Source organism: Letharia columbiana (genome assembly GCF_014066305.1).
Source record: "Letharia columbiana isolate WasteWater2 chromosome Unknown Sc0000078_s0, whole genome shotgun sequence".
Lineage (NCBI taxonomy): Eukaryota > Fungi > Ascomycota > Lecanoromycetes > Lecanorales > Parmeliaceae > Letharia > Letharia columbiana.
In genome coordinates, this window is record NW_023501123.1 from 91,749 (window position 1) to 113,038 (window position 21,290).

The 21,290-nt window shown below is 40.2% G+C and overlaps 6 protein-coding genes across 6 annotated transcripts; 4 read left to right on the plus strand and 2 right to left on the minus strand.

Annotated features, from left to right (window-relative positions):
* Positions 1-9,821: 9,821 nt before the first annotated feature.
* On the plus strand, positions 9,822-10,418 carry HO173_012346 (uncharacterized protein; the record flags this gene model as incomplete). The annotated part of the gene is made up of 3 exons (XM_037314218.1): positions 9,822-9,900; positions 10,106-10,308; positions 10,365-10,418. 3 exons carry the CDS (start codon positions 9,822-9,824, stop codon positions 10,416-10,418), a joined length of 336 nt encoding a protein of 111 aa, XP_037158894.1.
* Positions 10,419-10,941: 523 nt separating this feature from the next.
* HO173_012347 (uncharacterized protein) lies at positions 10,942-11,970 on the plus strand (the record flags this gene model as incomplete). Its single annotated transcript, XM_037314219.1, has 2 exons — positions 10,942-11,369; positions 11,490-11,970. 2 exons carry the CDS (start codon positions 10,942-10,944, stop codon positions 11,968-11,970), a joined length of 909 nt encoding a protein of 302 aa, XP_037158895.1.
* A 123-nt stretch (positions 11,971-12,093) lies between these two features.
* On the minus strand, positions 12,094-13,003 carry HO173_012348 (uncharacterized protein; the record flags this gene model as incomplete). Its single annotated transcript, XM_037314220.1, has 4 exons — positions 12,094-12,178; positions 12,327-12,493; positions 12,632-12,853; positions 12,965-13,003. The coding sequence occupies 4 exons, from the start codon at positions 13,001-13,003 to the stop codon at positions 12,094-12,096; spliced, it is 513 nt and encodes a 170-aa protein (XP_037158896.1).
* A 775-nt stretch (positions 13,004-13,778) lies between these two features.
* Positions 13,779-14,715, minus strand: HO173_012349 (uncharacterized protein; the record flags this gene model as incomplete). Its single annotated transcript, XM_037314221.1, has 2 exons — positions 13,779-14,520; positions 14,594-14,715. The coding sequence occupies 2 exons, from the start codon at positions 14,713-14,715 to the stop codon at positions 13,779-13,781; spliced, it is 864 nt and encodes a 287-aa protein (XP_037158897.1).
* A 3,300-nt stretch (positions 14,716-18,015) lies between these two features.
* HO173_012350 (uncharacterized protein) lies at positions 18,016-18,536 on the plus strand (the record flags this gene model as incomplete). The annotated part of the gene is made up of 3 exons (XM_037314222.1): positions 18,016-18,107; positions 18,281-18,354; positions 18,406-18,536. The coding sequence occupies 3 exons, from the start codon at positions 18,016-18,018 to the stop codon at positions 18,534-18,536; spliced, it is 297 nt and encodes a 98-aa protein (XP_037158898.1).
* Positions 18,537-18,776: 240 nt separating this feature from the next.
* Positions 18,777-20,206, plus strand: HO173_012351 (uncharacterized protein; the record flags this gene model as incomplete). The annotated part of the gene is made up of 3 exons (XM_037314223.1): positions 18,777-19,259; positions 19,346-20,010; positions 20,131-20,206. The coding sequence occupies 3 exons, from the start codon at positions 18,777-18,779 to the stop codon at positions 20,204-20,206; spliced, it is 1,224 nt and encodes a 407-aa protein (XP_037158899.1).
* Positions 20,207-21,290: the final 1,084 nt, after the last annotated feature.

Genomic DNA, 21,290 nt, shown 5'->3' on the forward strand with positions numbered 1-21,290 from the left:
TCGCGATAACGTCTTCGATTATTAATTAATAATAGTAGAAATAATAATAATAGCTAGACGACGCGGTCTAATAGATAATAGCAAACATCACTATATCGCTACTATCTATATTACTAAATACTACCCGCTAGTAATAGCGCTACGATAAAGAATATAAAAACCTCTTTTAAATTATTTATTTTTATTCTTCGTAATTCTTAACGCCTCTCTTATAAGTGCTTACTCTAATATTATAACGTCGATATTAATACTAATGTAAGTGTAGTACATCTCATTATATCAGCAGTCTACTTCTCTTTATCGTAAGTACCTTACTATTACCAATCGCGTTAATACGTAAACTAATAATTTTATAGTACCTTTTTTCAACAATAATAATAACTTTAATAGTAAGTGTATAGTCACCTCGCAGGCGCGATTACTAATCCTTAACTATTTCTATCACCATCGCTTTATATATACATCTACTAATAAGTTCTAGTATTTAATTTATTATATAAAACTTACTTTTATCGAGGCGACGATTTATATATTCGAGATAAGTCTCTTCTCTATAATAACTATAAGATTAAAAGGCGCGATATTAGCCGCTATATTAAAATTCTCTTATATCTTTAAGCGTAGATAAGAAAATTAATATAACACCATCGCCGCGCTAAATAGTCTTAAAAGCTATCTTACTAACGGGCTAAGCTCGATAAGAAGATTACCTAATAGCGTAAGTTATAGAAATATACGATAGCGACGACTTCGACCGCCTCTATTATAATTATAGATCTTTAAAATTAACTTATAGCGATATATAAGCGTATAGAGAAATTAAAGGGAATAAATGAGTTGCTAAAGAAGAAGCTTAAGAGCCTTTATTAATATACGGCGAATATTGACGAGTATTAATATAAAGACTATACTTTAACTACCTCCTCGTTAGAGAATTAAATTAATAAATTTAACTCGAAATCTAACGCTAAGATAGCGAAGAATACTTAAGTAATAACCTTTTTTCAGTAGCAGCGCTAGCGTGAGATTTCTAAATAGTCCTTTAATAGCTGCCTTAGATAAAAACATATCTACATTAATAGCATATACCTTAATATAATAAACCCTCTCTATAGTAGAGTTTAGTAGATAGTTAAATAATATAATTATTTTATTAATCTATATCTTAATAATAGTAAGTGTAGAGGAGTATACGTATAATATAAGTATTATCTAGAAATATATCTAACCTAGTTGATAATTATATCTTATTTTATCGCCTCTACTTACTCGCTATTAATTTATATAATTAATCGAGCTCTTTAGTAATAAGAGACTTATTATTTATTACTTAATACTTTCGCTTACTATCCGCCTACTTATAAACTTAAGTTAGCTCGCTAGCATTAGTAAGTTCATTATCTAATAACTATTAATTATACTCTTCGCCTTAACTAGTCTATTTAACTTTATATCAAACGCCTTTCTTATATTTAACCTTATTAATAATTTCTTTAATCTTCTAAAGCTTATTGTCATCGATAAAATCGAGGATCTATATGAAGGCTTTCGCTATATTATTATAATCGCGAAAGTAATAAGACTTAAATAACGATATATAAAAGATATTATAAATCTTATATATCGGGGGTAGAAGTAGGCGGTATATCTACGCCCCTACCTTATCTATAATTCAAAATAATTTTATAAATTTATAAAATAACTTCTTACTTAGGCGTTTCTACTTTAAATTCTTAATCGCTAATATTATTAAATCGTCTACTTTATAGCTTTAAAACTAATATATTTTATTATAATATTTAAATTAAGCCGCAACCGCGCTGCGAAAATACTCTACTATCTTATCCCTTAATACTTATAACTTCTTTACCCTATTATTTATAACAAATACCTCTTTCTCGACAAAGTCGTTCTCAATCTCCTAACGAATTTCAGAATAATATTTATATATTAGAAAGAACGATATTATTTCGATAGAGGAATATTAATTATTCATATAAGCGAACTCTGCTATTAGCAGTTATTTTATTTAAATATTTTATTTATCATTAGTGAATACGCGTAAGAAGTATTCTAGTATCTAATTTTACCGCTTAGTCTACCTATCGATTTACAAATAAAAGACGATATTTAAGCGCCGCTTAATTTTGAAATAGAAGTAAATAACGAACTAGAAGTTATTAGTAAATATAGAGTCTCTATTATTAATAATACCGTTTAATATATTATAGCGGTATATTATTTTGAAATAAAATACTTTCGCTAGTTAAGTAATATTGATCGTGGTAAATATAGAAATATATCTTATTATTTTTATAAATTGATTTACTATAACTAGGATAGTATCGTAGATAATACTCTTATATTTACTCGCTAGTAAGCCGATAATAAAGTTTATAGAAATTTCCTTTTATAACTTAATGGCGATAAAAAGCGAGCTTAACTCGCTATATAGATAATATCGCGAAGCTTTAATTCGCTAGTAAATATCACATATTTTAATATAGTCGATAACTTACTTTAGACTTTTATCTTAATAGTATTTACGAGTAAGTAGCTTATATATTTTTATAGTACTAAAGTATTCTAATAACGAATTATTATAATATTTACTAATAAGCTCTTTTCTTAAGATCTTATCTCTAGAAATATAAAGATAACTATTATATCTTAATAGTTCCTCGAAGTTTAAGACTTATACTTAACTACGTACGCGATACTTAATCGTTAACTTATTAATATTAATTCGAAAAGAGCTTATTTAATTATTATAGACTTATAAGTCTTAAATTAATATTTTTATTAGCCTCTAAAATACGTTATAAGTAATCTCTTATACGATCTTAGACTCTCTTCTAGAAATAATTATCTAGACGCTAGTAATACGAAATATAAGCGCTATAACCGCTATAATCTTCTTATTTCTTTATAATTACTTACCGCTAATTTAAAGTATAAATTTATTCTATAATATTAATAAAAGTTTAATATTTAACGACGAAATTCTTTTATAATCGAGGCGTCGCGATAGCGAATTAATAAGGTTTAATTTATCTACTCGATAAAAAATCTTAAAGTTATAAATAACTAACTTTAGCGCCTAACGGGCTTATTTAAAGTTTAATTTCTTCTACTTTATAAAGCTCTTAAGATTATTATAATTCGTTAGAATCTTAATATAAAATATACTACCTTCTAGATAATAACGTTATTACTTTATAGACGCTATAATAGCGAGTAGCTCTTAATTATAAATCTTATAATTTTACTTCGTAGAAATTATTTTCCTAAATTAGAATATTATTAATTATTAATAATTATTCTTATTCGATTATAAAAGTATAACTCTTATATCGAAGTTAAAAGTGTCGATTTTAAGATATAGCTTTAAATTTAAATTATAGTAGCGTAGAAATAACGCGGTTATAAAAATACTTCGAAGCTACTAAAACGTCAGCTTCGCGTTATCTATTCACTCTAGCAATCTAAATTTCTTATTATTCTTACTCCCTTTAAGTAAGTTAATAAATAACGTTATTATACTAGAATAATCATAGATAAATCGCTAATAGAAATTAATAAAGTCTAAAAAGACTTATATATCCCGATAACTTTTTAGTTTTAGCTACTTCTTAATAATAGCAATACGTTTTTAGTTTATCGCGATACCTTCGATAAATATAATAAACTCTAGAAACTTAACTTATTCGATATAGAATTAATACTTCTTTAAGCTAGCGTATAATTAAAACTGGCGTAGACGCTTAAGTACTTACTTAACGTACTGTTAATACTCCGCTAAATTAGCGCTATAAATTAGAATATTATTTAAATATACTACGTATATTATATCTATTAGGCCCGCAAGAGCTCTATTAATATACGCTTGAAAAGTTGTTAATATATTGGCGAGTTTAAAAGGTATAATTAAATATTCGAAGTAGTCGTAGTAACTACGGAACGCTATTTTCTACTTATCGCCTTCTTTAATTCAAATTTAATAATAAGTATTCTTAAGATCTAGCTTCGTAAAGACTTTAACGCCGTATAAGCGGTTTAGAGTCTTAATAATTAGGGGTAGCGGGTGTCGATTTTTAATAGTTATCGCGTTTAGGTCTCGATAATCAATGTAAAGATGAAGCCCTTTATCCTTTTTAAGAATAAAAAGAATCGATACTTCGGCTAAGGAAGTTAAATAGCGAATTTAATTTTTCTAAAGAAAATCCTTTAGATAGCGCCGTAGCTCCGCTAACTCCGTTTAAGATAGATTATATAAAAAGCCATATAGCGGCTCTTTACCGCTCTCGATCTTAATAATATAATTCCTCTACTTAAGCGTAGATAAGATTTCTACTTTTTTATTAGAAAAAATATCGTTAAACTTTAATAACTTCTAAGGGAGCTCTAGGCTACGCCCGTTTTCCGATTCGCTACGCGCTATTACAGCGTATACGATTACAAATATATTTAGCTTTTATTCGATAATTTAAGTAAACTTAATTAATTCTTTAACCTGCAATTTGCTAGCGTTAACTTTAAACCGCCACTACTCCGCCGCTAAATTTAATAATACTTATAATTAACTTAGCCCGAGTATACTTAATATAATATTAAAACCTTTTTAATCAACGATATAGAAGAGTATATTATACTTTCTACTCTAATCTTAGCTATCTACTAATTAATAGTTTAGCTAATACGCGTTATAGCAATATATACTTTAGTCGCTTAGCGCTTCCGATTACAATAAGATAATATTATAAGATTTTAAGTCTTATTAAATTACGAACTTTTATGAAATTAAATTAATATACGCTTTAATATCGAGTAGAGTAACGAGTTACCTCTATTTACTCTAAAGCTTTATTTATCCCTTCGTAAAAATAGAAGAAATTACCTCTATTAATCGTTATTCTTACCTCGCTTTTAAGGCGATTATAAGGCCTAATCTTTTTTTATTAATACTGCGTTAATATAGACTATAGACAGTTTATCGAGATCTAGATACTTAGATATTTAATAACCCTATTTTTTATAATAAAAATAACTATTCTTTTTATAATTAGGATTAAAGAATTCGGCTTTACGCTTTATACTATCGTCTTAAGTGCGTACTACGTAAGCGCCGCCGTTTAAAGTCGATTTAGGCTTCGAAATTCGATTCTCTAGAGGCTTATCCTTAATAAACCCCCTCGAAGACTTCGAATAGAAACCGTCGCCGAAGCGTATGCGTTTTAAAATCTTTTTCTATATAATAACCTAGATAAGAATTTCTTCTCGTTATTTCAACATACTACTAATATTTAGAATCTTATTCTTAAGCTCTAATCTAAGCTTAGTTAAGAAGAAATTAGCTTAATGCTTCTTAGAAAATGAGATTATATAGACCTCTAGCTTCTTCAAATAGGCCTTAAAAATAGATACCTTCTAATTAAAGCGTTATTTAGCCTTCTTTCACTTTTCGTAGATAAAAAGATAACGGTTTACTAAATCCGTTACTAAATTAAGCAAAAACTACTTAAAGAATTTAAAAATTATATTCTTTAGACTATAGGCTTAATAGTATTTATATTATTAAATATTAAGGTCGCCTTCTAAGAATTATATATAATAAATAATTCTTAATTAATTAATAGTGAAATACTTAGAACTTATAAGAAACTTAATTTCAACTTCGCGGAACTAGCGTAGATACTCTCTCTTACTAATATTCTTATAAAAACGTATTCTTTTAAGGCGAAGTGTTTTCGCCTTAATTAGTATATTCGTTAAAAGCGCGATAATAATTAACGTAGATAGGTCTTCGCTAGTCGTAGATGATAAGCTAATATTACGAAGCTCGCGATTACGAGTCTTTAACGCAGCCAATTCTTATTCTTATTTCAAGTAACGATTTTCGGTCTTAGCGACTATAAGACATTCTTTTATAGTAAGGTCTTCTACTAGTAAGAAATTCTCGAACTCATTATCGGCGCTATAACGGCTCTCGATATTACCTTCGTTTTTTATTATACGATTTAGAGGTAAACCCGATATTATAATAATAATAGACCTTTTCCTTTAAAAGGTAGAGAGATTAGAACTATAAGGGCGTAGTTTATTAGCGATCAGCTAGCGGGTATAGGCTATAAAAGACGTAGTATCGTTATAGGATTTAATAGTATATTTAATAGTAGAACTAATCTCTAAGGAATACTAAAACTTCGAGGTATACGAAGTAGACCTATATTCGCCAAGCCCCTAGATATACGGGGCACGTTATTGAAACTAGACCCTAAAAGGGACTCTGAAAGGGACTCTAACGTAGAATATGCGATGTCGGCGCCTTAGCGTAAGTAGCGTTAAGGCCTATGACGTATTAGGTCTGATAATTAAGCACTTCTTTTTATATAGTATCTATTTTAATTATAAAGAAACTCGATAAGAGATTTAGACTATATATAGACTATAGAGCTCTTAACGTATTTACTATCTCTAATCGAAATATCTTTCTATTAATTAAAGAGATTCTCGTTAAATTATACGCGATAAGAATATATAGTAAATTTAATATTATAGCCGCTTTTAATAAAATTAGAGTAAAAAAGGATTATAAAAAAAACTATATTTCTTACTCGATATAGTCTATTTAAATATATAGTTATATCTTTCGAGTTATATAATACCTCTATCACTTTTTAGATATTTATTAATAACACCTTACGCGAATATCTAAATATATTCTATACTATTTATTTAAACGATATTCTTATTTATAATAATATTAAAGATAAGTATATTTAGTATATAGAAAAGATATTAAAGAAATTTCGATAAGCTAATCTCTATCTTAATATTAATAAATATAATTTTTATATTATTAGAGTTAAATATTTAAAATTAATTATTATAATAAAAGAAGTAAAAATAAATATAAAGAAAATTAAAGTTATTACTTAATAGAAGAAATCTAGATATATTAAAGATATATAAATATTTCTAAAATTCGCTAATTTCTATTAAAAGTTTATTACGAAGTACTCTAAAATCGCTATATTTTTAATAAATCTTACTTATACTTAATAGAAGAAAGACTTTATCTATTTATAAACTTAAGAGTACTCTAAGTATAAAGTAACTCGCTTTCGAAATACTTAAGAAAGCTTTTACTATTACTTTTATATTTACTTATTTTAATTTAAATAAAAAGACTTAGCTAGAAATATTATATCTAATTTTATAGTTATTATTATTCTATTATAAAAAAATAAAGATAAAGTATTTAAATCTATAATATTTCTCTTTAAAAAGATATCTTCTATAGAGTATAACTATAATATCTATAATAAGAAACTTATAGTTATAATATAAGTTTTTAAGAAATAATATTCTAAGCTAATTAGTATTCTTATCGAGAATTCTATTAAAGTTATTTTAGATTATAAGAATTTATAATATTTTATATTTTTTAAATAACTTAACTTTCGCTAAATAAGATAGATAAAATTTCTCTTTAAATTTAACTTTTATATTATTTATTATTTAGAAAAATAAAATATTAAATCTAATAGCTTTACTTGATAAGTAGAAGATCTATCTAAAAATAAGAATAATAATTATATCTATTATTAATATTATATAATTCTTAAAAATAATAATCTTAATAAAGATATTAAGAATATTATATATTTTATTATTATACTTCTAGATAATATAAGAGAAAATATTATCTCTCTAGCTATAATATTATATAAATTTAATAAATAAAACGATATTAATAATAAGAAGTTTAATAAAGAATTACTATTAAGAGCCTTAATAGAGACTTTTTAAAAGAAATTCTTAAAAGAATTAAGAAAAATCTCTACTATTAATACTTCTAAATTATTATATTAAATAAAAAACGCTTATAATTATAATAATATCGCTTAAAAAATTATTTAATTAAAAGTATTTAGATAGAGAAAGTTATTACTTAAGATAATTAAAAATAATCTTAAATTAAAATTAGATAATTATTATTTTTATAATAGATTATTATATATTAATAATAGATTATATATATCGAATATTCTCGAATTATAAATGAAAATTATTAAAGATATTTATAATTCTTTACTCGAAGATTACGCTAATAGATTATTAATCTATAATAAAATAAATAGATATTACTATTAATTAAGAATAATAAATTTTATTACTCGCTATATTAAAAGTTATTATATCTATAAAAAATCTAAGATTTATAGAGAGAATAAATAAGATTTACTTAAATCTCTTTCTATTCTCGAATAATACTAATAAGATATTTTTATTAATTTTATTATATTATTATCTATTTATCTTAGATATAAATATCTTTATTAATATATTATAATAATTATAAATAGACTTAATAAGAAGAAGAAATTTATTTTCTTAAACTCTTTAGAAGTAGAGATAATAGTTTAGATCTTCATCGAATTTATATAGCGAGAGAAAGAATATTTATTTACTATTATCTCAAATCGAGATATTTAATTTATAGTATATTTTTAGAGAAGACTATACGAAAGGATTAAGACTAAATCTAAGCTCTTTATTATATTTTATCTCGAAATTAATAGATAAATAGAGAACGCTAACGCTATTCTAAAGTAATATCTTAAAGTTTATATTAATTATAATTAAGATAATTAGATAGATTTATTATTAATAGTAGAGTTCGAAACTAACTTTAATAAGAACGCCTTATTAAATATATTATTATTTCTTCTTATTAAAGAATATATTCCTTATTTAAAAATAGAATCTTTAATCTTTTAAAATTAATTCGCTAGTTAAAGAGCGAAGAGAGATATTAAATTAGCTAATAGATTTATTAAAAAGATAAATATTATAAAAAATTATTTAAGAAGTTAACTTAAATAATTATAAGCTTTATAAAAGAAATAAGCTAATTATTATCGACTTTTAATATTAAAATTTAGAGTTAAAGATATAATTATATTTAATAAAAGAAATATTAAAATTATATACTCTAGCAAATTACTAAATTATAAGAATTTTAAATTATTTAAAATTATTAAAGCTTTAAATAATTTCGCTTACGAGTTAAAACTCTCGATTTCTATAAATAATATTTATTCTATCTTTTATCTATAACTATTATATCTTAATAATAATAACTTATTACTAGAATAAATCGAGCCTTCGCTATTATCTATCGATATTAATAAAAAAGATAAAATCTATAATATTAAAGAAATAATTTAATCTAAATTAAATAAATAAAAGAATAATCTCTTAACTAATAAGAGGGGATATCTAATATATAAAATTAGATATAAAGACTTTAAGATCGAAGAAAATTTATTCTAGTAATTATTTACGAATATAATAAAATATTCGAATCTAATAGTAGACTTTTATTATTATTACCTCGAGACCGTTAGCCCTTATTTATTATTTAAAAAATCTTTAAAATAATCTTTTCTATTAGCGCTACTAATCTATAATAGCTATATTAATTTATAAAAAGACTTTAACCCTATAACGAAATACTAAGTTAATATATCTAAGGATATTACTTCGTATACGTCTAGATATACTTTTTATAAGATCGGTGTTTACTATATAGTAGTCGTCGCCGAAGCTTCGAATTAAAGGGGGGGGTAATATCACGATTTTAATAATCTTACTAACCTTACTTGTGTTATAGCCTAATTGGGCTTAGCGTGCTAAGGCCTTTCGGCCTTTCTATCTTACTATAAAGCCTACACTTGTAATAATCCTACATAGATAGTATTCTATTCATACTACAATACAGAGTTACCACACACACCATTGAGTCCCTGACAACAATGGTGGAAAGGTCCCTTGCGGTCGTCAAGAGGGGCGTCATCTGCTCAATAGATGCCGGCAATGAGACCTCCGGTCGATGTACTTGACCGACTGTATTGATCGCATCGTGGATATATCTATCAACAAGGTTCTTGCGTTCTTTGGCCGAAGTGCGGAGTGGTGATTTCCCTTGCATACGTTCATCTGGCGTGGAGTCTCGAACTCTTCATCAACCGCCTTGAAGGTATTCTCCTCCTGGGAAGATTCGATGAAGGGCAATGTGTCAGCTGACAGCTTGTCCAAGACCCTGAAGCTCCTAAGATCGCCCGGGACAAAGACCTGGCCAGCGTTGAGGCTGCCATGGCGTACCTCGGTATTCGAAATCCTGGAGACTGGCCTGAGACCCCAAGGCTCTATCCGATCATCGAGCAGCACATCTTGGAGCGCAAAGGTCCGATGCGAAGAGGGGAGATCCTGGGGGCTATCCTGGCGAGTCTCGCTGCAGAGGTTGACACCCTCCGAGATGCAGTGTGCTTTTGGTCTCTGATGTTCTTCGAGCACAGGCTAAGGTTCTCCATGCTCTGGTAAAAGGTCTCGTGGAGGATCTGAAACGATGATCTGTCAAGAAGGTTGACGAGCTGTATAATCTTACCTGACAGGCATCCTATCACCAGCATCCCAAAAAAGAGAGAAAAAAACACTTGATTGACCGACCATGTGGGTAAGGATTCGATTCCGCAGACGAATATTCGTACTTGGCATCGTTACCTACATGTGGATATATATATTCCACAAAAATTTCCCTTCTACCTAGAGTCTCAGCTCATGTTCTTTGACGGTGACCTTCACCGCTAATGAAGTGAGTGTGGCTCCACTTATACGTCGCTGCCACTTTGGTGTGGCCCGAGCACGCCCGTAATCAGCCTTACGGATACTAGCTCGGAAATGATCACAGTTGGATCGTTTCGGATATTTGCAGTCCCCTGCGGCGCATTCAATATCGATGTACATCATGGCCGAACAACCCCCAAGAACGGAGCCAGCGGCCTCAGCCTCGCCCTCATCTCCTATACCTGCGACCCGTGATCCGATTCCCCAGGCCTCGCCTTCTCCAGTCCCCTCTCCTCCACCGCCGCCACCATGAGGCCCACAACCCTCCTTCCCCCAGCTCTCCTCCTGCTCATCCACTCCGCCTCCGCCACCTTCTCCCTCAACGACACCGGTCCCTACTGGTCCTACACCGCGCGGCAACTATCCCCCACCACGGACCGGAAATGCTTGACGGCCTACTCGGCCCCGATCGCCTGCACGGAAACCCTCCTCGGCCTCGTGACCTCTCTGCGCCCGGGTTTCCAACCCACACGAGACGACCTCTCATCCATGTGTACGCTGGGCTGTAAGAGCGCGCTTGAAGATTACGTGCAGAATGTGGGCTCGGCATGCGGGGCGAAAGGGGATCTGGCCACGCAGCAGGCGGTCAAGTCGGGGAAAAACAACACGTACGTGCACGTGTGGGTTGTGGGGCAAATGTTCGAATACACCTATGCGCAATCGTGCGCGAAAGACGGGTACGCCCTCCCTCCTTCCTGGCCCCACAGATCCTCAACCTCGAAAATAAGAAGAAGAAGAAGAAGAAGACGAAGAAGAAGAAAAAAGAAGAAAAAGAAGAAAAAGCTAACCGCCCCCAGAACCAACAACTTCTGCCCCCTAACCTCCACCACCCTCCCCTCCGCCGCCGCCAACTGCTCCTCCCCCTGCTCCGTCGCCTTCTACACCAACGCCCACGACTTCGCGCCCGCGTCGCAGAAGCAGTTCCAGGACTCGTACCTCGCGACGCAGACGGCGTACTGGATCAAGCGGTTCAACCTGGGCTACAGGGCCCTGGTGGCCTGCGGGGAAGCGGTCGGGAACGCCAATCGGACGGAGAGCGCGGGCGCGGGCTTCGCTCCTCGGCCGACGGGGGCGGCGACGGGAGGTTTGACGGGGGGTGGGGTTGCGGCGGTGGTTACGGCGACGACGGGTTCGCCTGCTGGGACAAGTGCGGGTTCGGCGGCGACGGTGACGGTGGCGGAGAGTGGGAGGAGTGGTGGGAGTGTGCTGGAGGTTGACGTGAAGACTGCGATAGCGCTGGGCGTTCTGGGCTTGGTTGCCGCCGCCGTTTTGTCATGAGCAGCGGCGGTGGAAATCCTCAATCCTCACACACAAATACAGTTGCATGCAGATAGATGGATATATACCCAGCAATCGGTTCCCGTATTTTCGCAACGAGAAGATTTCGATTCGGGCCGTGTTTCAATTAGATATACCACCTCCAGGTGCCGTAACACTCCCCGCCGTGCTCAAGCCGTGTGCGAAAAGCTCCTCCCCTCCTTCCTCGCTTCAATCCCTCGCATGTCCATCCACCCATTACCTCCCCCCCTCCCCCCCTCCTCCCCCAAACCCCTCCCCATCCCCCTCCCCCCCTACTTCCCCCCCTCCTCCAAGCCAAAAGACTCAGCGCGCACGAGGCGGCAAAGGCCGCGAACGCGAACCAGATGAAAGCGGTATCGGCCTGGGCCTCGCGGCAGCGGTTGCCGAGGTTGACGCCCGGGGCGGTGTTGCCGGCGTGGTCGACGCCGCCGTTGGTGATGACGTTGTGGGCGGTGTAGGAGGCGCGGGAGCAGGAGTGGGCGCCGAGTTTGGCGGCGTAGGCCTGGAGGGGGCGGTGTGCCGTTGTTAGCGGGGTGTGCCGTGCGCGGGGCTTATGTGATGGGTGGAGAGGGGGGAGGGGGAAGTAGGGGGGGGAAGGAAAGGAAGGAAGAAGGACGGAAAAGAAAAGGAAAAAACCCACGACGCCGCCCGCAAAGGCGAAGAGGACGCTCAGCGCGTCGAGGGCCGCCATGACGACGCCGCCGAGGGCGGAGACGAAGGAGGCGGCGAGGCCGACGGCCGCGACGACGAGGAGCCAGATGCCGAGGAAGACGTTGTAGTTGGTGGCCGAGGGGGCGCCGCCGTAGGCCTGGGAGGCGACGAGGTGGCCCGAGAGGCCGAGGACGAGGATGCCGAAGAAGATCTGTCGCGGGGGGGGGAGGGGGGCGTTAGTTTGTTGTTGTTGTTGTTTTTGTTGGGGGTTTGGGAGGGATGGGAGGGGAGGGAGAGAGGGAGAGAGGGAGGGAGTACGTACCTCGAGGCCGCGGAGGGCCATGTTGGGTATCGAGGACATGGTGGGCGGGATCTGACGGGTTCGGCGACAGGTGAGGGTGAGAGGTGCAGGTGCAGGTGCAGGTAGGAGTGAAGTGAAGAGAAGAGAAGAGAAGATGAGTTATGGGACACGGATGGTAGGTAGTCTGTAGGTAGAGTAACAATAATGTTTGTTCGAGAGTCAAAAAAATTCCAACACCGTTTCCAGCCCCCTTCGGCGGGAAGGGGAGATTGGGGCTGGTGAAAGCGCTAGGCTGCAAACGGCGCAATGCGACGCGCCAAGCGCGTTTTAGCTCTGGGTGGTACGATACTTTCGTGTAAGTAACTTGGGGAAAGGATGGTTTACTACAGGTATGACGTGAGATGAAAGATGGTTCGGGATGGATATGAGTAGGGGAAGATGATGTGCTGGCTTGGGGAGTGTCTAGTTGTCGTGTTCATTATGTAAAGAAACCTCTTTCACTCAAGTCATGTCCGATTAAGCTAGCAACTATAGGCGAGCTCTCGATACGGCTCTTGTCCAATGATTGCACGCTGCTGTTTGAAACTCTTGGTGTTGTTTACCCTTCTGATTGTATGGCCCCGGTATTCATCACTAAGCTTTGGCTCTGCCCACGAGCTCTCCGTAGCCAATCCCACCCAGAACCCTCTGACAGCATTGAGCGAGCCCACCTACGCACAGTCCGTGCCTGGGTCCTAAGAAGTTGTACGGCAAGCGAGTGCCGAGCAGTGAGACGCTGTGCTAGTACTGGAAGCCGCGTCGTTCCTTCAGAGCTTTCCAAGGCCGGTGTGGATTGTCAATAGGTCCTGGTGCGGATCGTTGTCTTGCTCGTCTGCGGATTCTTCGATTCCAAAAACTTCTGGACGGCAAGAATCAATCCATCACCACATTTTCTATCTGCGACAAGTTCGCAGGTATCTAGCGTCCCTACGAAAGGGACCAGATACTGTACCCAGCTCTTCTCATGGATTGCATCCAGATAGCTTTGGGGACAAGGCCGTCTGAGGTCTGAAAAAGTCGAAGCACAGGAGATGCCCATTGTAAGCTGCTTCAGCTCTAGATTCTGGCGCATATAGGTGCATGCCGCCTTGAGAAACATGCCGCCTGCACTATCTGATAAGTCATCTGGAAAATGGAGTGGGAGACGAATCTTTTTGATGAGGCTTCGAGAAACCTGAGGCCGGTCTTTGAGGAACGATATGATAAGCGAGTGGTGGGGAAAGAAGAAGCAATTCTCGGAGTAGAAAACTTGGCGTGCCTCTGAGTAGGTTTGTCGATCCAGCGACAAGATAGCCGGGCGTATGTTCCGGGAGCAAACACGATACGTCCCCAAGTCTCCAAAACGCGATGGGTCGGTAGCGATAAGGTGACTTCTGACTAGTCGCAGGATTTCCCATCCAGGCCATGAAGAGCCTTCCTTTACTGATATAGTGTTCTCAGGAGCGTGTAAGAGGTATCGATAGATTCGAACTCGCAACTCGGCTGGTAGGTTGAGGAATGGAAAGGTGGGTAATGTATCTTCGTCCTTGTTGCCAGATCTGCAGCTTCATTAGAAAAGGGGCAATGTTATTGGGACATAGTATCATGGGGCACAGTCAGGTGGACACTCACACGAGGCTTGCTGAAGCATGGCTCTCACTGTCCTTCGACCTGGGAATGACACTTCCATTGCTCAATCCGAGGGCAGAGGTGCGAGTAGCATTGGCAGTGGAGACCTCGGTGAAATCAGACATCGCTGAGTAGAAAGTAGCTGGAGTGTGGTAGCTTCTCCCTGTGTTGCTTGAATGGGTCTATCGTTGATTGACGAATTCACAATTCCGATGCAACGAAGAGGTGAGACAGTAGTGAGTGTGGGCTATGTGATGTTAGTATATTCCAAACGGAGATCGTCGTGAGGTGAAGGGTGGTTGATAGCACTGACGCTGACTTTCTTGACGTCAATCTGGCGTCCGAAGACTACCCGAAAGAAGTCGATGTGAGGTGGTGTCGGTGTGGTTGGCGCAGTGCTGCTGTAATGCCAGCGATGCCAAGAAGGGTCCCACGGACACTAGTCTCCATATAGAGCTAGCGCTAATGTTCCCTTCCCTTCTGTGTAGGCGAAACAAACACCAACTGCAAAATGAATCTCGTTGAAGACGATCAGCGTAGCCTAGCACTCCGCTTTTGGAAAAGAAACAAGTCTGAGTCTGCGGTGCCCCTGGGCTGGATCTTTTTCGATTGGCTTTGGAGATCATCGGATGCCCCTCATAAAACTCCAATCCTTGGCCCGGTTCCTCTCCCTGGCTTCAATGCTCGGGGGATCTTTCAATTCTCTAGACGACCAGAACCTACAATTTGAACTCTCGACAGGAAGACGCTCGCTTTGTACTGGTTTGTCATCCGGTCATCTCCTCACAACTCCACAAGACCTTCCAGCACTCACATTCAGCAAAATTGAGCATGGCTTCTAGCATGAGGGAAACCGAGTACCGTATACATGCAAGTTCCATCGCTGGGGGCGAACATCGAGAAGCACCAGCTTTGAGTGAAGAGCTGGTGGGTAGAGGCATTGAGGAAAATGAGGATACCCGGCTACATCTCTCATCGTCAAGGGCAACCATGCGACGGGTAATGCCACAATACCGGATGGCGCAGCGAGTCAGAGCAGTGCCTGTATCGCCGCGTCGATGAGGCTTTGGAAAGGAAAAGGTGGAAAGGAGACACAGGAAGGCGCCGTACCGCGAGATCTGTGCCAACAATGGATATCGACGCAGACTTCTCGGGGGCGCTCACGGAACATCACATGCAATTATTAGCCAGAAAAAGCCATTTGAAAGAGAGGGGATGCCCCCCGAGCAAGTAGCTGCATAAGGGAATGGGTGGTAGTGATGGCTTGGAAGACACCATCAGTTCGAAGCCACCTAGATTTTCTCCTCTTCTGTATAGCCAAATTTCGCCATGAAGAGGCCGTGTGTACCGAGCGAAGAGCTCGATAATAGCGACCCATCACTTCTGACACCTTGACCAATGTGATGCGGTCAGACCTTCGAGTACGGCACGGACGTTGCGCCGATGCCTTACGCATATCTTGCATTGCGCACATGCACGGGGACAAAGCCCTCATCTGCATGGAGAAGACATTATCTTATTTCGTTCACGGAAATCTCAATTCCCAAGATCGACAAGCCTTCCGTGGTTGAGCTTTTGAAGCCAGCCATCCTGCGCAGTGCCAACCTGTGGCTGTGAAGCTCCCTGCGTAAATGATGGTGGACAAAAGCACTGGAATTTCAGCGCGAACAACACTCCAGCCAACCAGGGGCCCCTTTCGGTCGTTATATGGTTGGTGGCCCGGATATGGCAGCATACACCGTTGTGCTGAGCCTCCGACGCACAGGAAAAAGGTCCGAAAAGCGGGAAGCGGGAGGCGGGGAAATTTTCGAATCAAAATCTTCACAGTCCAAGAATTTCGCTTCCACAATTCCCAGCGGCCGGGTCTGCCCTGGCCCCTCGGTCGCTTTCTCTTGTGGGCTTACGCCTCATGATTCATGACTTTTACTGAGCGTCTTTTGCTGTGGAGGTGTGAAGTTGGAAAGCAGCGATTGGAAGAGTGTCATTGGTGCCTTGAAATGCTCCGAACAGTTTGTACGAGGCTACTGTTGGACCAGGACCCCCTGCCTGCCTGTGTGAGCCTGCGTTGGAAATTCTCTCGCAGCAACTGTCATTAGTACACAACTTAATACCCGTTTGTGGTAAAGGTAGAATCCACTTGGGCGATTTGAGGGAAAGAAGCTTTTCCTTATCACCTGCGCATCCAGAGTAGGTGCACTGGTTTTGATGCGCAAACGAGACAGTACCGTAGGGTGGCTAGCTGGCACCTCCTCCTTCTTAATGAGGAAGTTGAAGGGACTATTTCCTCATGCAGAAGGAAATGAAGGGAACACATGAGGACTGGGGAAGACTACGGTATCAGCTATTCAGGGACGGGGATAAAACAGGAGAATGGAGAATGGAGAATGATGGCCATTAATTCATCATAGCGTCGAAGCCAATATGGGGGGAAACAATAGCGCTCCAATCAATCTAAGCGACATTTTCATGAGTGTACTTTAGACGCTAGGGTACAGCCAGCAGGCCACAGCGGACCTAAGCCCGGCCCGGAAAGAAGCCGAAAGAAAGTCAGCCGAAGGGCCAATTATGAGGGGCACTAGGGAAGCACTAATGGGAAGGAGGGAAGGGTACGGAGTAAGTAGGACTAGATGACTGATGGCCAAAACACCAGGCAATTCAGGATTCTAGAGTCAGGGACCCCTGCATCGCCATGCAGCTGCCATGCGACACGGGGCAAGTACTCATACCTAGCACAAATAATTATCCGCTTATCTTGCCAAGTACCTTACTCACTTTGAGCTTCTTCTTTTTAGCTTCTTCTTCATCCTGTTGATCCCAGGATGAAGGATGGAGCGCTTCCTCCCAAAATGATCCACTTGACACTCGGGCTCATGACACAAACAACCCCTGCTGACATGTTACTGGTCCGGTAAGAAAGGGAAAGGAAAGATAAGGAAAAATTTAGGGAAATTCAAGAGATGAAGATGCTAATTAAGTACGTGTCAATCTTACACACTACCTGACTACCCATCTTCTTTACCCCTGAGTCGTTTCCTGAATGGCGCGTCTCATTGGACCTCGATTACGTCCCGTGTGGAAGCTAACCGCACTTGCATCTCAGGCCAGTCAAGCCATCCATCTCAATTTTCGCTAATGGCCCGCAACTCTGCTGAATTGCTCCCGTCCTCCACTCCTCCTCACTGCCTCACTTTTCTTCCTTCCTTCACTACGACGCACACCATCGTTGACATCCCCTCTTTCCCTTTTCATTTCCTTCCCTCACCTAGGCAGTATTCGCAAAGGCGGCTGCTGTGACCGGAGAATGTGATAGCAACAACGGAATGAAAATACACTGTAAGTCGGAAATTTCTACTAAACGCAGCTTCCTTCAAAAATCAACAGCTAACCGTGCAAACTCCTCTACAGAACACCGAGCACATCCGGATATGCCTTCCTCCGAGGTCAATTTCAAGATCCAGGATGAAGGGCGTCTGGCAGAATTGGGATACACGCAGGAGTTGAGGCGAGAATGGAGTCTGTTGCACAACTTCGGCGCATCCTTTTCCATCATTGTGAGCGAACACTCCACCAGCAATACACCAACGCACCTTTGCTAATGCTTGCTCACCCTTCAGAGTGTGGTGACCGGGATCACGACGTACGAAAAACACTACATTGCCTGCCGTGGAAATTGAACTGACCATGTTCAAGTCTCTTCGCCTATGGCCTCAACACAGGTGGGCCCGGCGTCATGACCGTTGGGTGGATCATCGTCAGCATGTTCAGTATGAACGAACCATTCTGTCATGCCTGCTCCTGGACTGACCACCCGGTAGCACTCATCATTGGCGCCTGCATGGCCGAGATCCTCTCCTCAATCCCTACCTCCGGCGGCCCCTACTTCTGGGCCTACATGCTCGCTCCCCAACACAATGCCCCCTTCTTCGCCTGGATCACTGGCTGGTAAGAAGCCACCGCCTCCACAGTGCTCATCCCCATCGTTGACCCGATTTCATGTAGGTTCAACCTTTTGGGACAGATAGCCGTCACCACCGGGATAGACTTCGGGTTGGCAAACCTAATCTCCACCACGGCCCAAGTCAGTAATGGTTACCACGCTTCGTCCGGGAAGACTTTGGGCATACTCGCGGTGGTGCTGGTGTCGCATGTCCTCATCAACCTGTTCAGTGTGCGCACTTTACGGTACATGATCTACACCTCCATTGTCTTGAATACCCTGGGGGTGTCATGTCTGGCCATCGCAGTCCTTGCAAAGGCACCGACGCACCAATCTGCAAAGTTCGTCTTTTCCACCTTCTACGATGGCACGGGATTGCCGGGTCAGGACGGGTGGAGCATACGAGCGTCTCCGGCATATGTGGCCGCCGTCGGAGTCCTGATGTCGCAGTACACCATTTTGGGCTTTGATGCTTCAGCCCATCTGTGTGAGGAGACGAGGAAAGCCGTCAGGGATGCTCCGTTGGGGTTGCTTTCGGCGATTGCAGGGTCGTCTGTGATTGGATTCTTTTTGATCGTCGCTCTGCTATTTTCGATTCAGGACTTCCAGGCTGTCAGAACCAGCCCGCTACCAGTGTTGAAAATCTTGATGGATGCATGTGGTGAAGGAGGTGGATTGGTGCTCATGGTCCTGATCATGCTTTGCGTCTGGCACTGCGGTCTTTTCAGCCTGGTCCGTAACCCACCCTTTCCCTCTCACACTCACGCAACCCCGTGCCCCAATAACGGAACTCAACTGCGCCGCACTAACACTGCCAGACGTCCAACTCCCGCATGATGTTCGCCTTCGCCCGTGACGGCGGCATTCCGCACCGACTGCACATCATCGACCGCGGCTTCCACTCCCCGATCCGCACCGTCCTCTTCGGCGCCGGCTGTTCCTTCCTCCTCGCTCTCCCGTCCCTCGGCTCCACCGTCGCGTTCGACGGCACGACTTCCATCGCCACGATCGGCCTCTACCTATCCTACGGCATCCCCATCGCCATGGGCCTCGCGTACCCACGCAATTTCAAACGCGGGCCGTTCAACCTCGGCTCCGCATCCAAGCCCCTCGCCACCGTCGCCTGTCTCTGGATTGCCTTCATCACTATCGTGTTCTGCCTGCCGGCGGAAAACCCGGTTACGCAACAGACGCTCAACTACACGCCCGTGGCCCTGGCGGTGGTAGGCGTCTTCGCCTTCGGCTCGTGGTTCCTATGGGCGAGACATTGGTTCACGGGGCGGTGTAGGCATCATTGCAGGATCTGCATTCGGCAGTTGGACTTCCTGGGCGAGGAGATGGTGTACAGATCCGACACCGTGGACAGCGATGGCCATCAACGGCTGAAGAGTAACGAGGGCACCAACGACGGCTTTCAGCCCAGTGATCCCGATTTCAGGAAAAGAGGGGAAAGTAGAGGCGGGTTGAAGAAGGCGGGTGATCAGTAAGTGCATTCTTCTTCCGTGCTAACCAATTCATCAATCCATTCATCCATCCATTCATTCAATCAACCATGGCATCGCCACCACCGACGCAAGGGCTAACGAGCGGTACGTCCGAACAGGAAAATCTCCGTCGGGAGGGAATTCGAAGTCTACTCCGCTCCCGCGAGAGAATACGAAGAAGTGGGCGAAATGTAACATAACATAAATGGAAATCAAATCAAATCAAATCAAATCAAAACAAATCAAACCATCGGCGGCGATTGGAACCGGGGATGTATGTACAGGGTTCATGTATCCATGGGGACGTGAAGTGAGTGAGTGAGTGAGTGAGGGTTGGTAGGTAGCTGTAGGAGTAGGAGTAGAGTACGAGGGACTCGTTGGAGTGGGCGGTGGTGGGTGGAGTTGATATGATACCCATGCATGCGTCTATCTATTTATCTATCTGTTTATCTATCTATCTAGGAAGGAAGGAGAGAAAGAAAGGAAGGAAGGAAAGAAGGGAAGAAGGGAAGAACGGAAGAAAAATGGAAAAATGGAAAGAAGGAAATCAAGAAGGAAAGAAGGAAAGAAAGAAAGAAGGAAGGAAAGAAGGAGAGAAGAAAAGAGAGAAAGAAGGAAAGAAGGAAAGAAGGAAAGAAAAGATATTCAATCCACTCATGCACACGACCAGGATTGAATTCTTCACTCGATATCACCCATTCGCCATTCGCTACTTCCCATTTCCTATTTCCCAATCTCAAATGTCAATCTCAAATCTCAAGTTTTGCCTCTGCGTCTAATTCAGGACGGGTGTGGGCGGCTGCGTCTTTTGTTGTATATCTATCTACGCATCTATCTTACTCTTATTCTTATTCTTATTCTTATTCTTATTATATCTATTCATCTATCTTATTATTATTATTATTATTATTATTATTACTATTATCATCATCATCACCATCATCACCATCACCATCACCATCACCATCACCATCATCACCATCGGGATTGAAGCTTATAATACTATTGTGTTGAAAGACTACCAAGTGTCTCCGTTCCGTTCACGCACTCGCTACCGTCCGACCGGACTGAGGAGGGGAGGAAGGAGGTAGGTTGGGCGGTTTAAAGAAGATTAGGTAAGTGCAGGGCGTGCCCGGAATTGAGAGTGAGTGAGAGTGCGAGTGAGGGGACTTTTGACGGCCTGGGCGGTTGGATGGGTGGGTGGGTGGGGGATTGTGGATGATGGGATGGGATGGGATGGGGTAGGTTAGGTTGGTAGGAGGGGCAGGGGTTAGGGGTG